Source organism: Gracilinanus agilis, chromosome 1, assembly GCF_016433145.1.
Source record: "Gracilinanus agilis isolate LMUSP501 chromosome 1, AgileGrace, whole genome shotgun sequence".
In the NCBI taxonomy this organism is placed as follows: domain Eukaryota; kingdom Metazoa; phylum Chordata; class Mammalia; order Didelphimorphia; family Didelphidae; genus Gracilinanus; species Gracilinanus agilis.
Genome location: NC_058130.1, coordinates 719,652,647 through 719,669,888, shown reverse-complemented (window position 1 = coordinate 719,669,888; position 17,242 = coordinate 719,652,647). Strand labels below are relative to the sequence as shown.

General features: G+C 45.8%; 1 protein-coding gene across 1 annotated transcript in view; it reads right to left on the bottom strand.

Moving 5' to 3' along the window:
• UNC13A (unc-13 homolog A) overlaps positions 1-17,242 on the bottom strand; it is a gene marked incomplete at its 5' end in the record, with an annotated part of 76,468 nt that overhangs the window by 16,766 nt on the left and 42,460 nt on the right. The window contains 12 exons of the mRNA XM_044685309.1: positions 1,644-1,673; positions 4,057-4,095; positions 5,551-5,556; positions 6,615-6,738; positions 8,250-8,402; positions 8,907-8,995; positions 11,368-11,445; positions 14,169-14,252; positions 15,121-15,264; positions 15,894-15,990; positions 16,188-16,314; positions 17,138-17,223. Of these exons, the coding sequence (XP_044541244.1) occupies positions 1,644-1,673; positions 4,057-4,095; positions 5,551-5,556; positions 6,615-6,738; positions 8,250-8,402; positions 8,907-8,995; positions 11,368-11,445; positions 14,169-14,252; positions 15,121-15,264; positions 15,894-15,990; positions 16,188-16,314; positions 17,138-17,223 (1,057 nt within the window). The remainder of the gene's footprint in view (positions 1-1,643; positions 1,674-4,056; positions 4,096-5,550; positions 5,557-6,614; positions 6,739-8,249; positions 8,403-8,906; positions 8,996-11,367; positions 11,446-14,168; positions 14,253-15,120; positions 15,265-15,893; positions 15,991-16,187; positions 16,315-17,137; positions 17,224-17,242) is intronic.

Genomic DNA, 17,242 nt, shown 5'->3' with positions numbered 1-17,242 from the left:
GAGTAGGGAGGCAGGCTGGCGCAGATGGCCACCTGGGGAAAGAGTGAGGGCAAGCCCATGGCTGGCAATGGACTCCAGGGACTTTGGCTCCATTTCTGCCCACTCTCCAGATTCCTCGACTCAGAGGATGCCATGGTAAGCCATTCTGAAGGGACCCTCAGAGTTTGGGGTGGGGCTGACTTTGACAGCTCCCTGTTCTGTAGTGCCAGGACAGACTAAGCAGGAGTGCTTGGCTGGAGAATGGATTCTCCATGGACAGTGGTTCTCAGGAACTCCCCTCATCTCTAGTGAAGGACTTCATCTAGGGAAGTCATGCCCCAACCCCAACAAATGCATAGTCCTGAGGAGTCACATCCCTCCCCACAAAAGCCCAAGGATCCAGAGATAAGGAAAAAGGTCAGGGGAGGAAAAAAAAGAGAACAGAGTTTGTGGGGGAGGCAAGAAGGCCATATGTTAATAGGACCAGGCTAGGCAGAGGCTGAAGGCAGTCTTTGTACCAACTCCTTGTTCTGTCTGGAGTCCCAAGTATAGGATCTGGGAAGGGGCTTCCAAAGAAGGTAGAAAGGGATATTGGAAATAAGACAGAAGCCCCTCCCATTTGACCCCTGGACTCTATCTTCTTGGACAGAAGTGGGCATGATGATTTCAGGAGAGGCCACTGATTAGCCTGCCCTGACCCTCATGGAAAAGCAACTCATTTATTTTCTTGGTCCTTCTCTCTTCTACCATTCCAACCCTTTAGATCTCACAGTAAGTAAGGGCCTGGCAGGGGGTGGGATGGTCTATCAGAGGCATTATGGTATAAGAGAATAAGCTGGGGTCCTATTCTCATCCATGTCACTCCCTTGTTATGTGACCTTGGGCAAACCACTCTACTTTTTGGACCTCTGTTTCTCTATCCCTAAAATGTAGAGGTTGGACCAGATGGTACTTAAAGGCCTTCTTTTTTTTTAAACCCTTCCTTACCTTCCATCTTAGAATCAATACTGTATATTGATTCCAAGGCGAAAGAGTGGTAAGGGTAGGCAATGGGGGATAAGTGACTTGCCCAGGGTCACACAGATAGGAAGTGTCTGAGGCCAGATTTGAATCTAGGACCTCCCGTCTCTAGGCCTGGCTCTCACCGAGCCACCTAGCTGCCCCCACTTAAAGACCTTTTTTATGGTTCTATGATTCTTCACCTAACTGGCTGTATGATTTTGGGCAAAATCTCTTCCCTAATCAGAGCCTCAGGTTTCTCATCTGCCAAATGGGGATGCGAATCTCTGTCTAGCCTACCTCCGGGAAGGTATAATGAGACTAATTTGAGAAAAGGTATTAAATAAATTGTAAAGGCCAGAATCAATGGATTGTTAATTCTTTGGGAGGCTGCTGGGGGGCACTGGCCTCCGACCTCCAGCCCGTCCACTCCTCCCGCCACCAACATGAATAAGCCGGCCAGCCCGACAGACAGAGAAAAGAGAGCGGACAGACAGAGGGACAGCACAGGGGCCCAGCTCTCCCCACCCTGAGGGGAGAGACCCTGGGGAACACGGACCACAGAGGCAAGAGGTTCAGAAAGGGAGTGGTGGGGTGCAAGGAGAGGAAGGAGGGGCATATATAGAGGGGGAAGCCAGACAGACAGTGAGAAACCAACATCTTACGTCTGAGTGGCTGGGGAGTTTCACCCTGCCCTGTGGAGAGAATAGGAGTTCAGAGGTTTCATTGACTGTTGCGGGGATGGTCAGTAGGACTTCCCTTCTTAGTCCCCCACCCTCTATCCTCAGCTTGAGCACAGCTCAGGAGCTTGCCCAGTTCCCATGCCCACCCCCCTCTCATTCTCCCACTGCCCACCAGCTAGATATAAAATCCCTCTCCCATTCCCCAACCAGTCAACCCTCTCATCCCATCCTTGGATGGGGGACTTAAGGCCCAAGGCCAACATTCTGGTTCTACTGGGTTCCTTACTGGGTACCCAGGACTGTGGGGATATGGTTGTCCCCCACACTGAAAGGCTCTCGGCCACAAGACCAAGGCCAGTCCCCCACACCAGGGATGGATGCCCTCTTCTGTCTGACACCTCTGAGAGGAGAGGCAGGACTAACTAGTTCTCCCCCGTCCAACCCCCAACCCTAGTCCCAACAAAACCTGGCCCTGGACTCCTGACAAGAGGGGGAATTACACAGTCTGACTCCACATACACAGCCCCTCACACATAGTCACATACACCACAGCACACTTATTCCATACACTGCGTACACACACACACACACAGAAATATCTACCGAAACAGACGTGCTCACAAACATTTATATCCACAGAATCACGGAAGCTCAAATTCAGATGTGACCTAGTTCAATCTATCCCTGAATACACCTACCTCTTCTTCATCCTGACAATGGTCACCTGCTTGAGGACTTCCTGAGCCAGGAAACTCCCTCCCTATCTCTAAAGGTTGTCTTTTCCCTTCTTAGAAAGACGATTGTGAGAAGGCTTGTTACTTACACAAAGCAGAAATCTATCATTCTGTCAACGTGCACCCCACTACCCCTAGCAGAACAAGTCTAATCCCTCTTACCCACAACAGCCCTCCAGGTCCTGGATGATGGCTATTATGATCCCCTAAACCTTCTCTTCTCCATGTTCTTCCATTCATCATTATATGGTACCCTTTCTTACCCTCTCACCATCCTGGTGGTCTTCCTCTTAGATACTTTTGAGTTTATCAGTGTTCCGTGTAAATTTTGGTGCCCAGAAAAAGAACAGAGCACCCTAGATGTGGTGTGACCAGGGCAGAGTGCCACAGGACTGTTACCTCCCTTATCATGGACACCATTATATTTCTCAGTGTTGTTAGTTGGGTTTTTGATTGTTTAACTGTCATATCATCTGGTGACTACCATTTGCTGTCCACTAAAACCCCTCCTCTGTCTTGTACTTAGAAAGTCAATTTTGGGAATCTAAGGGTAGATCTTTAAATTATTATTATTAAGTTTCATTTTTACTTGACTTCACTCAATATTCCAGCCTGTCGAGATCTTTGAGGATCCTGCTTTTTGTTCTTAAAATATGATAGCTCTTCCTCTCAACTTTGTGTCATCTGAAAACTTGACAAACAGGTCACCTATGTCTTCGGTCAAGTGTTGTTGAAAAATGTTGAACAAAAGAGACACAGACTCAGACATAGACACAGACATAATAGATACATAGCTACATGGAGAGAAAATGAATGTAGCACAAATGTTAACAGAGAAACACATATCATATGTGTGGAAAGCATTTGTGTGAAAACACACATGATACATGAAATAAACACATAAGCATGGAGACACAGAAACATGCTAAATGTATACAAATATACAGACATATCGGTGTATACACATACCCACACACAAAACAGGCAACCCCAACTTTTAAACAAAGCACATTCCTGACGTTCACTCCTCCAAGTACACAGATCATTTGGATGCGTGATCCCCATAACTCATGCACTATTGTCTTCTTTCAGGAGTACATTAATTATCACTAACGGAGGAGCCACTGCCAGAAATGACATCCCCTACTTGTCAAGCAGTAAGGGAGGGAGGTCATATGGAAAAGAAGGGGTTGCCTGTACATACAAGTGAACAACACACATATGTACACATATACATATACACACACTTCACTTTCTTCTCTGTGGGTCAAATCCCATCTCAACAAACCACCACAATGCAAATAAGAAATCGCTCTCCAAGCCGGAGGGGATGATCTGGTTGATAGATCAGTACATCTTGGAAACCTGGGAGTTTGTTGTGAAGGGATGCAAATTCTATTCGGTGTGCAGATACCTGTACACTTCACACACACACACACACACACACACACACACACACAGAACTACCTCCCTACAAAGTCAAACCCTGATTGGCCCCTGTCTATCTCTTCCCAGCTATCTGTTCTCTGTCTACCCCATCCGTCAGCAGTCTAACTCCCCCCACAAGCATACATACAGACACACAGACACACAGGCTTAGCATGGGCAGAGCTGAGTGTGGGGCCCGGGCCTCAGGTCATCTGGGGATCGGCCCTCATTACCTTCTCTAATCCCTTGCCATGTTTTCTCAAGAGCGTTCCCTGTAGAAACAATGTCATAAGTCCATCAACTGTAGCAAGTGGTGTCGAGTGATGTCGCAAGGCTGTGTGTGTGTGTAAGTGTTCCTATGTGTGCCCGAGGGTCCTGGTGCACAATGTGTGCCTGTCTATGTGTGTGTGGGTATACTCAAATATGTGTGTGCATTTATAAGAATTGTGTGTGTGTGTGTGTGTGAGCACAAGAATTCAGGAATCGCCTTAGGTTTCTTTCATAAGCCCAAGAGAGTGGTAGGCATGTGTTGTGCGTTAGAGAGGGCACAAGCAGATTTATGGAATCTCATAGTATTTGTTTTTGTGTTGGTGTATGAAGGTCTATGTTCCTATTCACATCTGTATGTTTCAGTGTATATGTGTGTGTGTGTGTGTGTGTGTGTGTGTGTGTGTGTGTGTGTGTGTGTGTGAATGGGGAGTGTGGGGTTTGCCTAAATGGGTCATGGACATTACTATGATGTTGGGGCCCCTTTCTTTGTTGAGTCTTCTCCCCTTTCCCCCTCCCCCATTGAGCTGGTGGGTCTAAGATGGAAAGGGGGTGTGGAGCCTCTTGACCTGGGACATGGGCATCCCTCCCACATTGGCTGAGGAACTCTGGTGTTCCCATCTACCCAGGGAATTCTTTTGGGAGGGGGGCAAAGATCTGGCTTGTAGGTGAATGGGGAGAAGGGAAGAAGAGAAGGGAAGCCCTGAGAGGTGAGGAGAAAGAAGTGGGGAGCCTCTGAGGCTGGGAAGGAGGGATAGGAACGCCCTTAGTGGAGATGGGAGGAGGACAGCTCTTAGAAGGGGTGGGGAGAGGGAGGATGGGGCCAGTAGTCTTTCCTCCAATTCCAAATCCTTGCAGGTCAAGCAAGTTTATGTGACTCTCTGGTAAAGGAACCAGGGATCTTGAATGACGTCTACAGTTGGGGATGGGAGGTGGGGGAAGTGGTATTGGTCTTCACAATTGGCATTCCTTGCCCCACTCTCTTCCTAGGTAATTTCTGATAAGAGGTGGAAGGGAGAGGAGAAGTCAGGAGTGGCAGCTACTAAAGAGGGATCCCAAGAATTGCAGATTACAGAATAATAGGTTCTGCCCCCAGATTGTGTTGTTGAAAGGCAGGCCTATGGGCACTGTCCATGCCATCTTAGGCATGGGGAAGAGAGTATAAGGTTAGGAGGGAGAGGGACATCCCTTCCCTCCCTCAGGGGTCCCCTCCTCCCCCAAGACAAACATGAGGCAGAATCCTTGAATGGCAGTGCCCATGGTGGGCACCCCAACTGGCACCAAGCAGTCCGGCCAGGCAGGGGCTCTCGAGAACATGGGGATATTGGGGAGGGGCTGAGGCCAAGGCCAAGGCCGGGCTGGGGTGGTGAGGTGGAGTGCAGCCACACAAGACAGGGGACTGACCAACCAGGTTCGAACACAGAGCGGACAGACAGACAGAGACGGGCTGCTGTACTTACAATCATCTGCCGCAGGGGGATGGAATAATCAAGTATAAGCAAAAGATTGCCTCCTACAGTCAAGGGTTGGGACTCAATCCCTGTCCTTCCAGACTGGACCTCAGTCTGGGTCTCTTACATCTCTAAGGGTCAGTTTTTGGGTGGTCTCTGTTTAGTCATTCTGGGGTCAATCAGCAGAAGGCACTGTTTTCTCAGCCCTAAACCTTTGCTCTATACTCTGGTTCCTAGAAGTCTTGCCCTTGACCACTAGCTTTGAGATTTCAACCCTGACGTTCCCTCCACTACTCTTACCAGTTCTTCATTCCCTGCTCCCATTCAGGCCTTTGGCCTAATAATTCATTTTCCCTTCTCCCTTCTATGTTGGGTATCCTAAAGTCACAGCAACTAACCCCTCCACCTTCCCCAAAAGGGTCGTCTCTCCAGAGGGGGCAAGGGAATCAGAAAATGTGGCCACGTATGGGGTGGACTCACAACAGCTCCAACAAGGGACTATAGGAAAAATCTCATCTTCTCCTTTTCTCACCCCCTCCCCAAAGCCCTCCCTTCTTGCTTCTTCCCCAGGGCTATTCTCCTTTCTTGATGATCCCTTGCCCCCCTGAACCCCAGATGGCCTCCTTAGAGTCCCAAATCCACTGCTGATAGAGGGAGATGATGGCTTCTAGTCTTTCATAGTCTGGTCTCCTCTTACCCATCCTTGTTCCTTGGTCCTGCCCTAGCTATCTTGGAGGTGACTTTTGGGAGGAATGGTCTTCTTCTTGGAGATGGAAGACAGAACTTATAGATTTCTGACCTTGATCTCTGATATTTCTGTTCCCAGACCTCTCTACTGTCTTTGTTCTCTGACCTCTCTCCTTAGAACTTTTTACTTCTAATGTTTATGATTTCTAACCAAAACTCTGGAATTGCCACTTAATCTCTTGGCTTCCTGATGTCTCTGTTCTCTGATCCATGCATGGATTCTATTTGTGTAGCAGCAAGCCCCAACTTTGAGCTTTTGGGTCCTGCCTGGTCAGAGACAGAAGCAGGCCATAGTTGGGTGGTAGAGGGCCCCTGCTGAGACTTACCGTCTGGTCTGTGAGGGGTGGCAGGACTATGGTCTTCTCCATTGTGTTCATCACCAGCTTCCAGAGCTCCTTCAGTACTCGCTTCAGCACTGTCTTCTCACAGATTTTGGCAAAGAGGGTCAGGCTGGGGATGGGTGGTGGGCAGGGGGGCTGAGCTGGCATCCATAGGTGAGGAGGGGCCTCACCCATGTCTCAGACCCTCTCCCGTTTCATTCAGATAGCACAGCATCAAAGAAAAGACAGAGGGGGAAGAAAAGGCAGCACAGGTCCTCTCTGATCTTTTTTAGCTTTGTGGAAGGGGAGCTCATCTTTTGTAAAGATGGGTAGGATACTAAGTATAGATTTCCCTTGTCACTGTCCCCAGGTGGCCACCACATTTCCATGCTTTTTCTCTACTTTGCAACTCCTGTTCTATCTCTCCCTTTCCTCCAACCCCCTCAAAACCCCATCCTTCTCACTGTTGCCAATATTCCTTCCCTTATGTGGCTCCTCAAAACCCCAGGCTTTGACTATAATTCAGTCAATAAGTATCTACTGATCCCTGTACTGGTTGGAGAGATGGAGCTGGTGATCTTATAGTAAGCTCCAAGATGGAAGGTGAGGGTTAAAAAAAAAAAAAAGAGTCTATAAGGCAGGGGGCAGCTGGGTGGCTCAGTGGATTGAGAGCCAGGCCCAGAAATGGGAGGTCCTAGGTTCAAATCTGGTCTCAGACACTTCCTAGCTGTGTGAGCCTGGGCAAGTCACTTACCCTCCCATGGCTTAACCCTTACTGCTCTTCTGCCTTGGAACCAATACACAGTATTGATTCTAAGATGGAAGGTAAGGGTTTTTTAAGTCTATGAGTCTAAGTTTCTCACAATTGGATGCTATGAGTCTAAGATTTTAGCAATCTATGAAACTAATTCTATGAGTCTAAGATTATGGAATTCTATGAATCTAAGATTCTAGAATTCTATGCATCTAAAATTCTAATAGTCTAAAACTCTAGGATTCTATGGATGGTATGCTGGAAAGAGTGTCAAAAGAATACAAAATTCTATGGATAGTATATTAGAAAAAGCACCCAGAGGTTCTGGGTTCAAATACTGGTTCTACTAATGTACTACCTGCATGACCTTAGACAAATCCCTTCCCTTCAGTTTCCTCTGGGAAAATGGGATCTTCCTATAAAACAAAAGGATTGAACTAGAAAATCTGCAAGGTTCCTTCCTCTTAGGTTCTAGAGTTTCTTACTCGAAGCTCTAAATAGTAAGATTCCATGAAATTAAAATGAAAAGATTTGGGTGAGACTTTGTTTCAAATCCTAACAGTTGACTGACTCGAAAAAAGTAATTTCCCTTTCTCTGAGCCTCTGTTTCATCATCTGTAAAGTGGGGGTAATAATATTTGCACTACTTATATCAGAGTTGATATACAGAAAGGGCTTTGTACCCATTAAAGAGAAAGTTTGGGTTGTGATTTTAAGTCTAAGAGTCCAAATTGGTGATTCTAAGATGTGTGATAATGATAAGATATCGTAATTCTCACCATGCTCACTATGCCCTCCTTCTTCCCAGTGGTCCTCCCTCCATGTCCCATTTTCCTGGCTTTACATGATCCCCTCCCTCCTTCTGGGCCCTGAAGGTAGAGGCTCACTTGCTGTCCAACAGGTCCATGATGGGCTGGAGGACGTTATCAGCATCCTGGGCAACACTGCTGCAAGCACTGGCTGGCACATTCCCTGTGCCCTTCACTTGACTCAGGATGTCCCCCATCTGCTTGACACACTCTTCTATGTGTGGCTGGAAGCTAGGAGCATAGAGCTAAGTATCAACAGGGGACTCTCTGAAGGGTCACCCTGATTCTCTAGAAGAGGGAAGTCTGAGATCAGGGCAGAGGCAAAGAAGGGGTCAAGTGAAAGAGTGGAGTGTCTGGGGTAGCAGAATGAGTAGTTGGGGGCATGGAGGAAAAGAAGTAGAATGACTGGATCAGAGAGGCATAGGGATGGAATGATTAAGGGGATAGAGGAAGGGGATGGAATGATGAGGTCAGGGAGACAGGGTTGTAGCCTTGGGATTGAAATTCTCACATGAAGACATTCCCTTTTCCCCCTACCCCCTGGACCATGTACACACATACATATATTCCCCAATCACCCATATATTCCAATCCCCCCCAGACCTGGCCCTATTATTCATGGGCCTCTTCCCAGAGATCTTTAGTAGCTGAGGTCTAGGAGTTTGGAGGCCTAGTTCTCTCTTTCCCTCTCTTTCCCCCCATACTGTGAATGGATATACCTATACAAGCACATACCTGGTGGCAAATAGTCGACTGAGCTCATCCAGCACATTATTGAGTTTCACCTGAAGTTCCTTTAAAATGTCACTGGCTTCAGCATCCAGCTGAGAATAGGGATGGGGTGAGGATGAGACTGTGATCAGAGTGGACCCATGCCCTCAGAGGGGCAAGAAAGAGTTGGAACAGTCAGAGATTCAGACCTTCTGAGGTCTGTAGGTGCCATGTCCCTTAGCTGATCAAACTAGCCAGACTGACAACACCTTTGGCTTGAGTTCTAGAAAATCATAGACTCTAAGACAATTGAGCACAACCAGAGAAAGAACCCCTTCTGCAACATCCCTGAGGAGTAGTCATCCAGTCTCTACTTGAATACTTCTAGCCTCTGGGAACTCCTTGACACTTAGGCTGCTCTTCTTTTCTCCCTCCTTCTCTCTTTTCCTCTTTCCCTCCCTTCTTCCCTCCCTCCTCTCCCCTTTCTTCCTTCCTTTCCTTTGTTCTTTTGTGCCCCCGCCCGCACTCCACACACACCTTCTGTCTTACAATCAATAATGGTTCCAAGGCAGAAGGGTGGTAAGGGCTAGGCAATGGGGGTTAAGTGACTTGCCCAGGATCACACAGCTGGGAAGCGCTTGAGGTTGGATTTGATCTCAAGAAGAAGAGCCTTCCTGATTCCAGGCTGGGCACTCTATCTATTGTGCCCTTACATTTTTCTTCCTTTTCTAGTAGAATGTAATTTCCTTGAAGGGAGAGACTATTTCATTTTTGCCTTCATCTTACCAGTGCCTAGTTAGTATACCTGGCACATAATAAACATTTCATTAATACCTGTTGATCAATGCTGAAATCGACCCCCTTGTGATTACCCACATTGTCCCTCATTCCACTTTCTGGGGCCAAGTCTAATCCCTATTTCATAGAATAGCCTTTCATATACTTGAAGACAGTCCTTACTCTTCCCCTTTACATCCACCCCCCACAAATTGTCTCAAGGATGAATATGCCCAGTTTCCTGGGTCTTCAGTCTCCTCTCCATCTTGGTTGCCCTCCTTTGGACATGTTCCAGGTTGTCAGTGGCTTTCCTAAAACCTAATATCTATAACTGAACCCAGATGTGAGATGTGCTCCAACCAGGGAAAATGGCAGTGGGAGGACTTTCATTTTGGTCACTTTCTAAAGGAACTGTGATGACATAGATGGGTCTTCCCTCCATGGATACAAACTGAAGATGGAGATTGTGTTTGAGAACCATGGCAACCATAACACTCACTCCCCTATAGTTGGCAGGGCTCTAGGGGTTGATCCTTGAACAATAGATATATAAGGTATCCCAAAAGTCTTAGTGCAGTTTTAAGCTTAAGACTTTTGGGTTACCCATATATCCTATCAGCAGGCTCATGCTAGACACTAAACCTTTCTTAGTATAACCTAAGATCCCACTAGCTCTTTTTGATGGCCACATCACACCACTGACTCATTAAACTTTCAGCTTAATATGATTTATCACTTACTTATTTGGGTATATGTTTGGGGGCTTTGGTTCTATAGGACTATTTGCTTACAAAAACAAATAATATGGAAATATGTTTTGTGTGATAATACATGTATAACCCAGATTGAATTGCTTGTCAGCTCCAGGGTATGGGGGGAGGGAAGAGGGGATGGAGACAATACAGATCATATGACTTTAGAAAACTTATGTGGAAATTTGTTATTATAATAAAAAAAATTTTAATAAACTTTTAGTTTACTAAGAGCCACAGGTCATTTTCAGATATAACTTTTGTCAATTAATAGCTCTCTTTCTTCTCCCCACAACACTCTTGTGAAAATGATTACTTGAACCCAAGTGTAGGACTTTACATTTGTTTCTGATTTCACCTTATTGGAATATGTAGGTATAAAATATGAGCCTGTGAAAGGGTTGATGGATCTTAACCCTGTTACATTAGCCTACTAACTTTGTGTCCTATGTAAATGTGGTAAATCTGTCATTAATGCTTCACTTAAACAATTCATAAGGAAAAGGAAACTTTCCTATGTTTATCTTTAAATTCTTCCTAGTCCTTGCTCCTGTGAATATCATGAAGGGTTTAGATTCCTTTCTTGATTCCACCCCTTGAATCCTTCTGGTCAGTCATCTCATCCATAGTATTCAAGGTAAATGGATTTGATTAAGTTTGGACTAAGGGTAGAGGAGAGAGCCAAGTATGCTGGCTTCTACCCATCTTCCTCAAGGCCCTTGATTCATAAAAAGAAGAGGAAATACCCAAGCTAAGAGTTTTGCTTCCACTGATTATGGCCACTTGCCTAGGAAGCCCATAGAACAACGTCCTTCTTTGTAAGGGGGAGCAAAAGAGTCTAAGGTCAGAGGTGATACAGGTCAGAGAGAACAGAAGGGATCATTGAGGACACATTGGATCAGAGAGACCATATGTGGGACCCCTGATTTTTCCAACCCTTTCCAGCCAAGTCTTACCTCCTTTCCACCCATGGCCTCAAACATCTTCTCCAGTTGTACCCGGAGCTGCTGGGTGTTGTTCATGAGGATACATGGCTGTGGAATGAGGCAGAGGGTCAGAATCCAGGCCTCTGGGGCTCTCCCTGAAGACACAGGTCAAGAGGGACTCCTGATCCCTCCCTTCCCCACCTTCCACCATAGGCAACACTGAAGGGGCTGAGATTTCTTCCTAGTTTTAGGCAGAGATGGAATCAGTGACCCAGACAGTGATGATGATTAGCTCAGTGTCATTTTGGGATTTCAAATATGTCTGGAAACTAAAAGTGGACTTCAGGGTCTCTGGTTTCCCTCAAGAGTTAGGTCAGAGATAGGCAAGGGAAAAAGATGGAATAAGAAAGTCTCAGGGTTCTGAGTCACACACCCTTCTGGTAAGGGAGCTCAAGTTATGGCCCTAGTATATGGGAATGACTGAGGACAATGGGCAAATAAGGGGAATGAGGCCTGAGGGGAATGAGGAGGAAAATAATTAGTAGGGATGAAGCAATGAAGGGGAGAGAGAGATGGGTGATAGAGACAGTAGGCAGTAGGGGTGACAGGATGTGGCAGAAAAGGAAATCACACACAGCCTCAGTAATACATTCTATACACATATCTACTCTCAGATATAAATCTTCACCTGTAGACAGAATGACAGATTCATACACTACTGTATCCAAGGGGGTTATATTGGTTGGAATTTCTGGTATGAATGAGGTAAATGTGGACAAGAAGTGCTATGGTCATAATAATGGCTCCTTGGAAAAAACTTTCTCCTCTCCTGCCTCTCCCCAACCAGTCTTTTTTTTTTTTTTTTTTAAATCCTTACCTTCGGTCTTAGAATCTATATTGGTTCCAAAGCAAAAGAGCAGTAAAGGCCAGGCAATTGGGATTAAGTAACTTGACCAGGGTCACACAGCTAGAAAGTATCTGAGGCCAGATTTGAACCATTTCCAGGCTTAGCTCTCTATCCATTGAACCACCTAGCACCGCATCCCCCACCACCCAAAGTCTTAAGACACTGCTATTCCAAAAGGATTCAGGCCCCAGAAGATCATGTTCTGAGCTAGTTTCACCATACTTTTCTTTAAAGAAATAGAACACATCTTTGACTGGAAGTTATTCCAAATTCTGAGTGTTGGTCCAATAAAGGTGGGCTGCACCTCCTCTGAGAGGCTGAAATGCATTTTCTAGTACACCAGTCTGCACATGGCCTGTGAGGAACAGTTCTAGGGTGCAGCCTAGAGAGCATGTTCATATTATATATGTACATATATGTGTGTGCACACATGTACATGCATATGTACATATATCTTATCTCTCTCTAGACTGAGATAATTGTCTATATTTCTATATCATCTAGACCTAGCCATCCACCCATCCATCTATTTATCTATGGAGCAGATCTGAGGGAAGGATCAGGAAGGCTATATATAAAGATTATGAAAGGGTTTTCGTGGGAGACACATCTTAGCTGGACTGATCAATGCAGCATAACAGATAGAGGGCCAACCTTGGAGGCAGGAGGATCTCAATTCAAGTCCTATCTCTAACATATACTGCCTGTGTGACCCTGGACAAGTCAGTTGACCTCTTAGGACACTAGGCAACTCTAAGAATATAAGTTATCAAGAAACAGCTAACCTTCAATGGGAAAGAGAGTTCCCTTTACCAATGAAATAACAATTCCACCTCCTCTTCCTATCATTTAGATGGTTTAAATTTTTAATATTCATTAGATGGTGGTCTTAAAACCATATATATAGATACCTATGCATATACATACACATACACACACATACTCAGACTCAGCTCTCCTCAGATACGTATTCATACACTTTCAAACATGAACAAATGTATACGTCTTCTAACACAGAATACATCTTCTGCCTATCTCCCCTCTTTCCTTCCACTTCCTTCCTTCCTTCCCTCCCTCCTTCTTTCCTCCCTTCCTTCCTCCCTCCTTCTCTTCTTTCCTCCTTCCTTTCTTCCCTCCTTCTGTCCTTCCTGCCTTCCTATCTTCCTTCCCTCCCTCCTTCCATCATTTCTTTCCTTCCTTCCTCCCCTCCCTCTTTCCTTCCTCCCCTCCTTCCTTCCTTCCCTCCCTCCTTCTTTCTTTCCTTCCTTGCTTCCTTCCCTTCTTCCTTCCTTCCCTCTTTCCTTCTTTCCTTCCCTTCTTCCTTTCTTCCCTCCCTTCTTCCTTTCTTCCCTCCTTCATTCCCTCCTTAACCCTTGCCTTCTGTCTTAGAATTAATAATAAGCATTGGTTCCAAGGCAGAAGAGCAGTAAGGGCTGGGCAACTAGGATTAAGTGATTTGCCCAGAATCACACAGCTAGGAAGTATCTGAGGCCAGATTTGAACAAAGTCCTTCCAACTCAAGTCCTGGCTCCCTATCCACTAAAGGCATCTAGATGTCCCTTGTCTATCTCTTTCACAGTCATAGAAATTAAAGTTAGAAGGGATCTTAGAGATCTCAACTGCCCTCATTTTATAGATGAGGAAATTTTAAGACCCAAAGACAAAAAACGCCTGGCCCAAGGTCATAATGTAATGTCCTAACAGAACAAGGCCTGGAGCCAAGATCCCCTAACTCCAAATCTAGTTTTGTACTCTTTCATCCATCTTCAGATACACATGATCATTTCCTTAAATGCCACCCCCCACACACATACACACCCATGCACATATGCATTCACATGTATATGATTCAAAAGAGTGGATGGAGGGGAGTAGGAATGGGTAAGCAGGGCCCCAGGAGTTCAGGGTAGGGAGCACACGTCACCACTTTTTCCTTCTCCTTAGAGCAGTAGGTGGTGAAGTCCTTGGAGATGATCTCAGCATACTGTAACAGGACGTTGCTGATCGTCTGTGGGGAAAGCAAAGAGACAATACAGCAGATGGAGGACATGGACAAATTGGCCTTGCCTGCTCCGGCTGGAGGATAGAATACAAGAGCAAGGGGGAGAGGGCCATGAACCAACTCCTCATTATAACAATACTAGTAATAGATTGATCCATCGAGGGCTCTGAAAACCCAGGAGATAAGACTCATAAAGTACCTTTAAACTAAAGTTCACTGATGGTACTCAAAATACTTTTTGGAAATATTCAAACCAGGTAGTGATAATCTTTTACCTTTGTACAGCATTATAAGGCTTTTCCAAGATATTTCTCATCTGTCTACTTATTTCATTTTGGGATTGTAAAATTTAGAGTTGGAAGGTTCCTTGGAGACCACTAGTTTCATCTCTTCGACTTACAGATGAGGAAAATTCTTTTTAGGGAGAAGTTACTTGCTCATGGTTGCCATGACCACAGCTGGTCTTGGATCTGATAGGAGGGTGAGGATTATGTTTAGTTGGTGCCTTTATGGCTACATGAGCTGACCTAAAACACATGGCTCCCTTATCCATTCCAGTCAGGTCCTTCTACTCATTATCCATCCCCCCTTATCCTTCACAGCCACGCACATTCTTGTTCCACACTTTTGCTTAGGACATTCCCTCCTCTTGGAATGCCCACTTCTCTCCCTTCTCCATCAATCCAGCTTCTTGTTGTCCAGAAAACCCATAATATACAGATCTCTCTTGTGGTGGTTCTTCCCACGTAAAAGAGCTCATCTTGATATATTTTAATGTCTATGAAAATATGAGTGCAGGCTGAATCCTTTCTCATATTAACTAACTCTGACTCCTTGGGGTTGATCTCCCCTCACTCCCATCTGACCCCATTACCTTGGCAAATCGACGCATGTAGTGGCCTACAATCTGTGGATCAGGGCACTCAAGTTTCTTGATGATCTCAAAGCTCTGGTTGAGCTGGGAGAAGACATCCACCACAGAGCAGGAGAACAGGGCATGCTCAGAGGTCTGCTGGAACTGTAGAGGGCCAAGGAATGAGGAAGAAGGCTATATCACTGGACACAGAAACTACTTGGCACAACAGAACACTGAAGATGTGTGTTTAGGAAGTGGGGTGAATGGAGGACTTATCCTTTCCACACTGTGGGCTTTTCTCTACCCAGTCTTAAGGGAATATAGGGTTGCATCTTTCAGACCATGATTGGGGTCCCTGGGGCTCAAGGAGAGTTTTTGAAACCTTATTCTAGATCTGGAGAATGGCCAAATATGATGGGCATAGACTTGTTTCCCTCCAGAAGGGCCGGGATAATTAGGAAGATTATTTTGATCTGTGAGGAGGATGGAATGGAAAGGGGAGGGTCATAGAATGGTGAGTCTTTGATGCTTGTTCAATGAAGGTGGTAGTCTGGGACCTGACCTTGTCTTGGGCGGGGATATCATCTCTCCACCAAATTCATTGGAGACAAATTTCTGAATGAAGACTAATTAGTTTCAGGGTTAGTCCAGGTCAGGGGTGGGAGAAAGGGGCTGGGTTAGATTCTTTGATGGGTTTGTGAATACCAGGCTAAGTTCTGGGGTGAGTCAAGGAAGCTTCAGGAGCCACATTTTCCTCCTCACTCCCCACCTGCCAGGGCTCCCTGCCTCACCCCATCCTTCTTGTCACGCTCCAAAGCTCCATGGAGGAAGTCTCGGGACACCTCCTCATTCTCATCCAGCCACTGGATAACAAAAGGCTCAAACCACCTGCCATGGGAGGTACATGATGACTCTCTCAGTTCCTGCCCTTCACCCCCATAATATCCCAATGCACCCAATGCCTAGCTTCTTCTCCTTGTCTCCCCTGTAGCCCCCATCCCAGGGCAAGGAAGGGTGGGTAAATGCCTTCCTTTCTCGCTTCCCCCCACGGAACCCAGCTCAGGCTAGGGCTGGGCATGACTTACGCAGGGTATTCAGGCACCCGGTCCTTGAAGGAGGGCAGCTCCGTCACATACTCGTTGTACAACCATTTGACTTTGAAGTGCAAGTTCATGTAGTCGGCACTCTTACACAGTCGATGTTTGTCGTGCTCTGGGAAAAGGGGCAAAGGAACAGGGAGAGGAAGTGGGACAGCTTAGAGGAAACGTTTGTCCTGTCTTCTTCCCACCGCCCACAGCGGATGCTCAAACCCCAGGCAGGACAATTTACTCAGGGACGATGGGGTATCCTGGAAAGAAAGCTCAATTGGGAGGGAGAGGCGCTGAGTTCGAATCCGAAGTTTGACCTGTGACTCAATTCTGCCACTTACTGTCTCTGTGACCTTGGGCAAAACCCTTTCCTGCTGTGAGCCTCAGTGTCCTCATCAGCAAAATGGGGACAATAATAGCCCCTCCCTCACAAGGTTATTGTGAAGCTTAAATGAGGCTTAAACACTAGCTTTTATTATTATTATTTATTCTTCTTCTTGGAATATATTTATTATTTAATTATGTTGTATTTAAATATCATATATGATATAACATAAACATATTTATATTATAATATCAATTTATTTATATTATAATATAAATATATAAATTTATAAAATAAATTATTATTAAAATAAATATAAACAATATAAGATTATATAAATGTTATTTTATACATTTATTATTATTATTGAAAACATATAAAACTAGCTATCGTGCTATGTAATTCAAGGGGACAAGACCAAGGGGGCAATCTCTAAGTTTCCCTAATCCTATCCTCTAAGAGCTTCACTCTCTGGAAACCAGGAATTCTCCAGGCCTAGAACGCAGAGACTAGGAAGGAGAAGGGCACCACCCCCCCATGCACGTAGCCCACAGGTCTCCGGTAACCGAATGCCCCGTTATCCCCTGGGCGGGCAGGAGGTCTCTGGGGAAAGGGTCCTCACCCTCCATGGCATACTTCATGTCCTGAGCAAACAGGTTCCACATCACCTCCGCACTGATCTTGCCCACGTTCAGCTCTTGGGGAAACCTTTAGCGAAAGAGTGTGG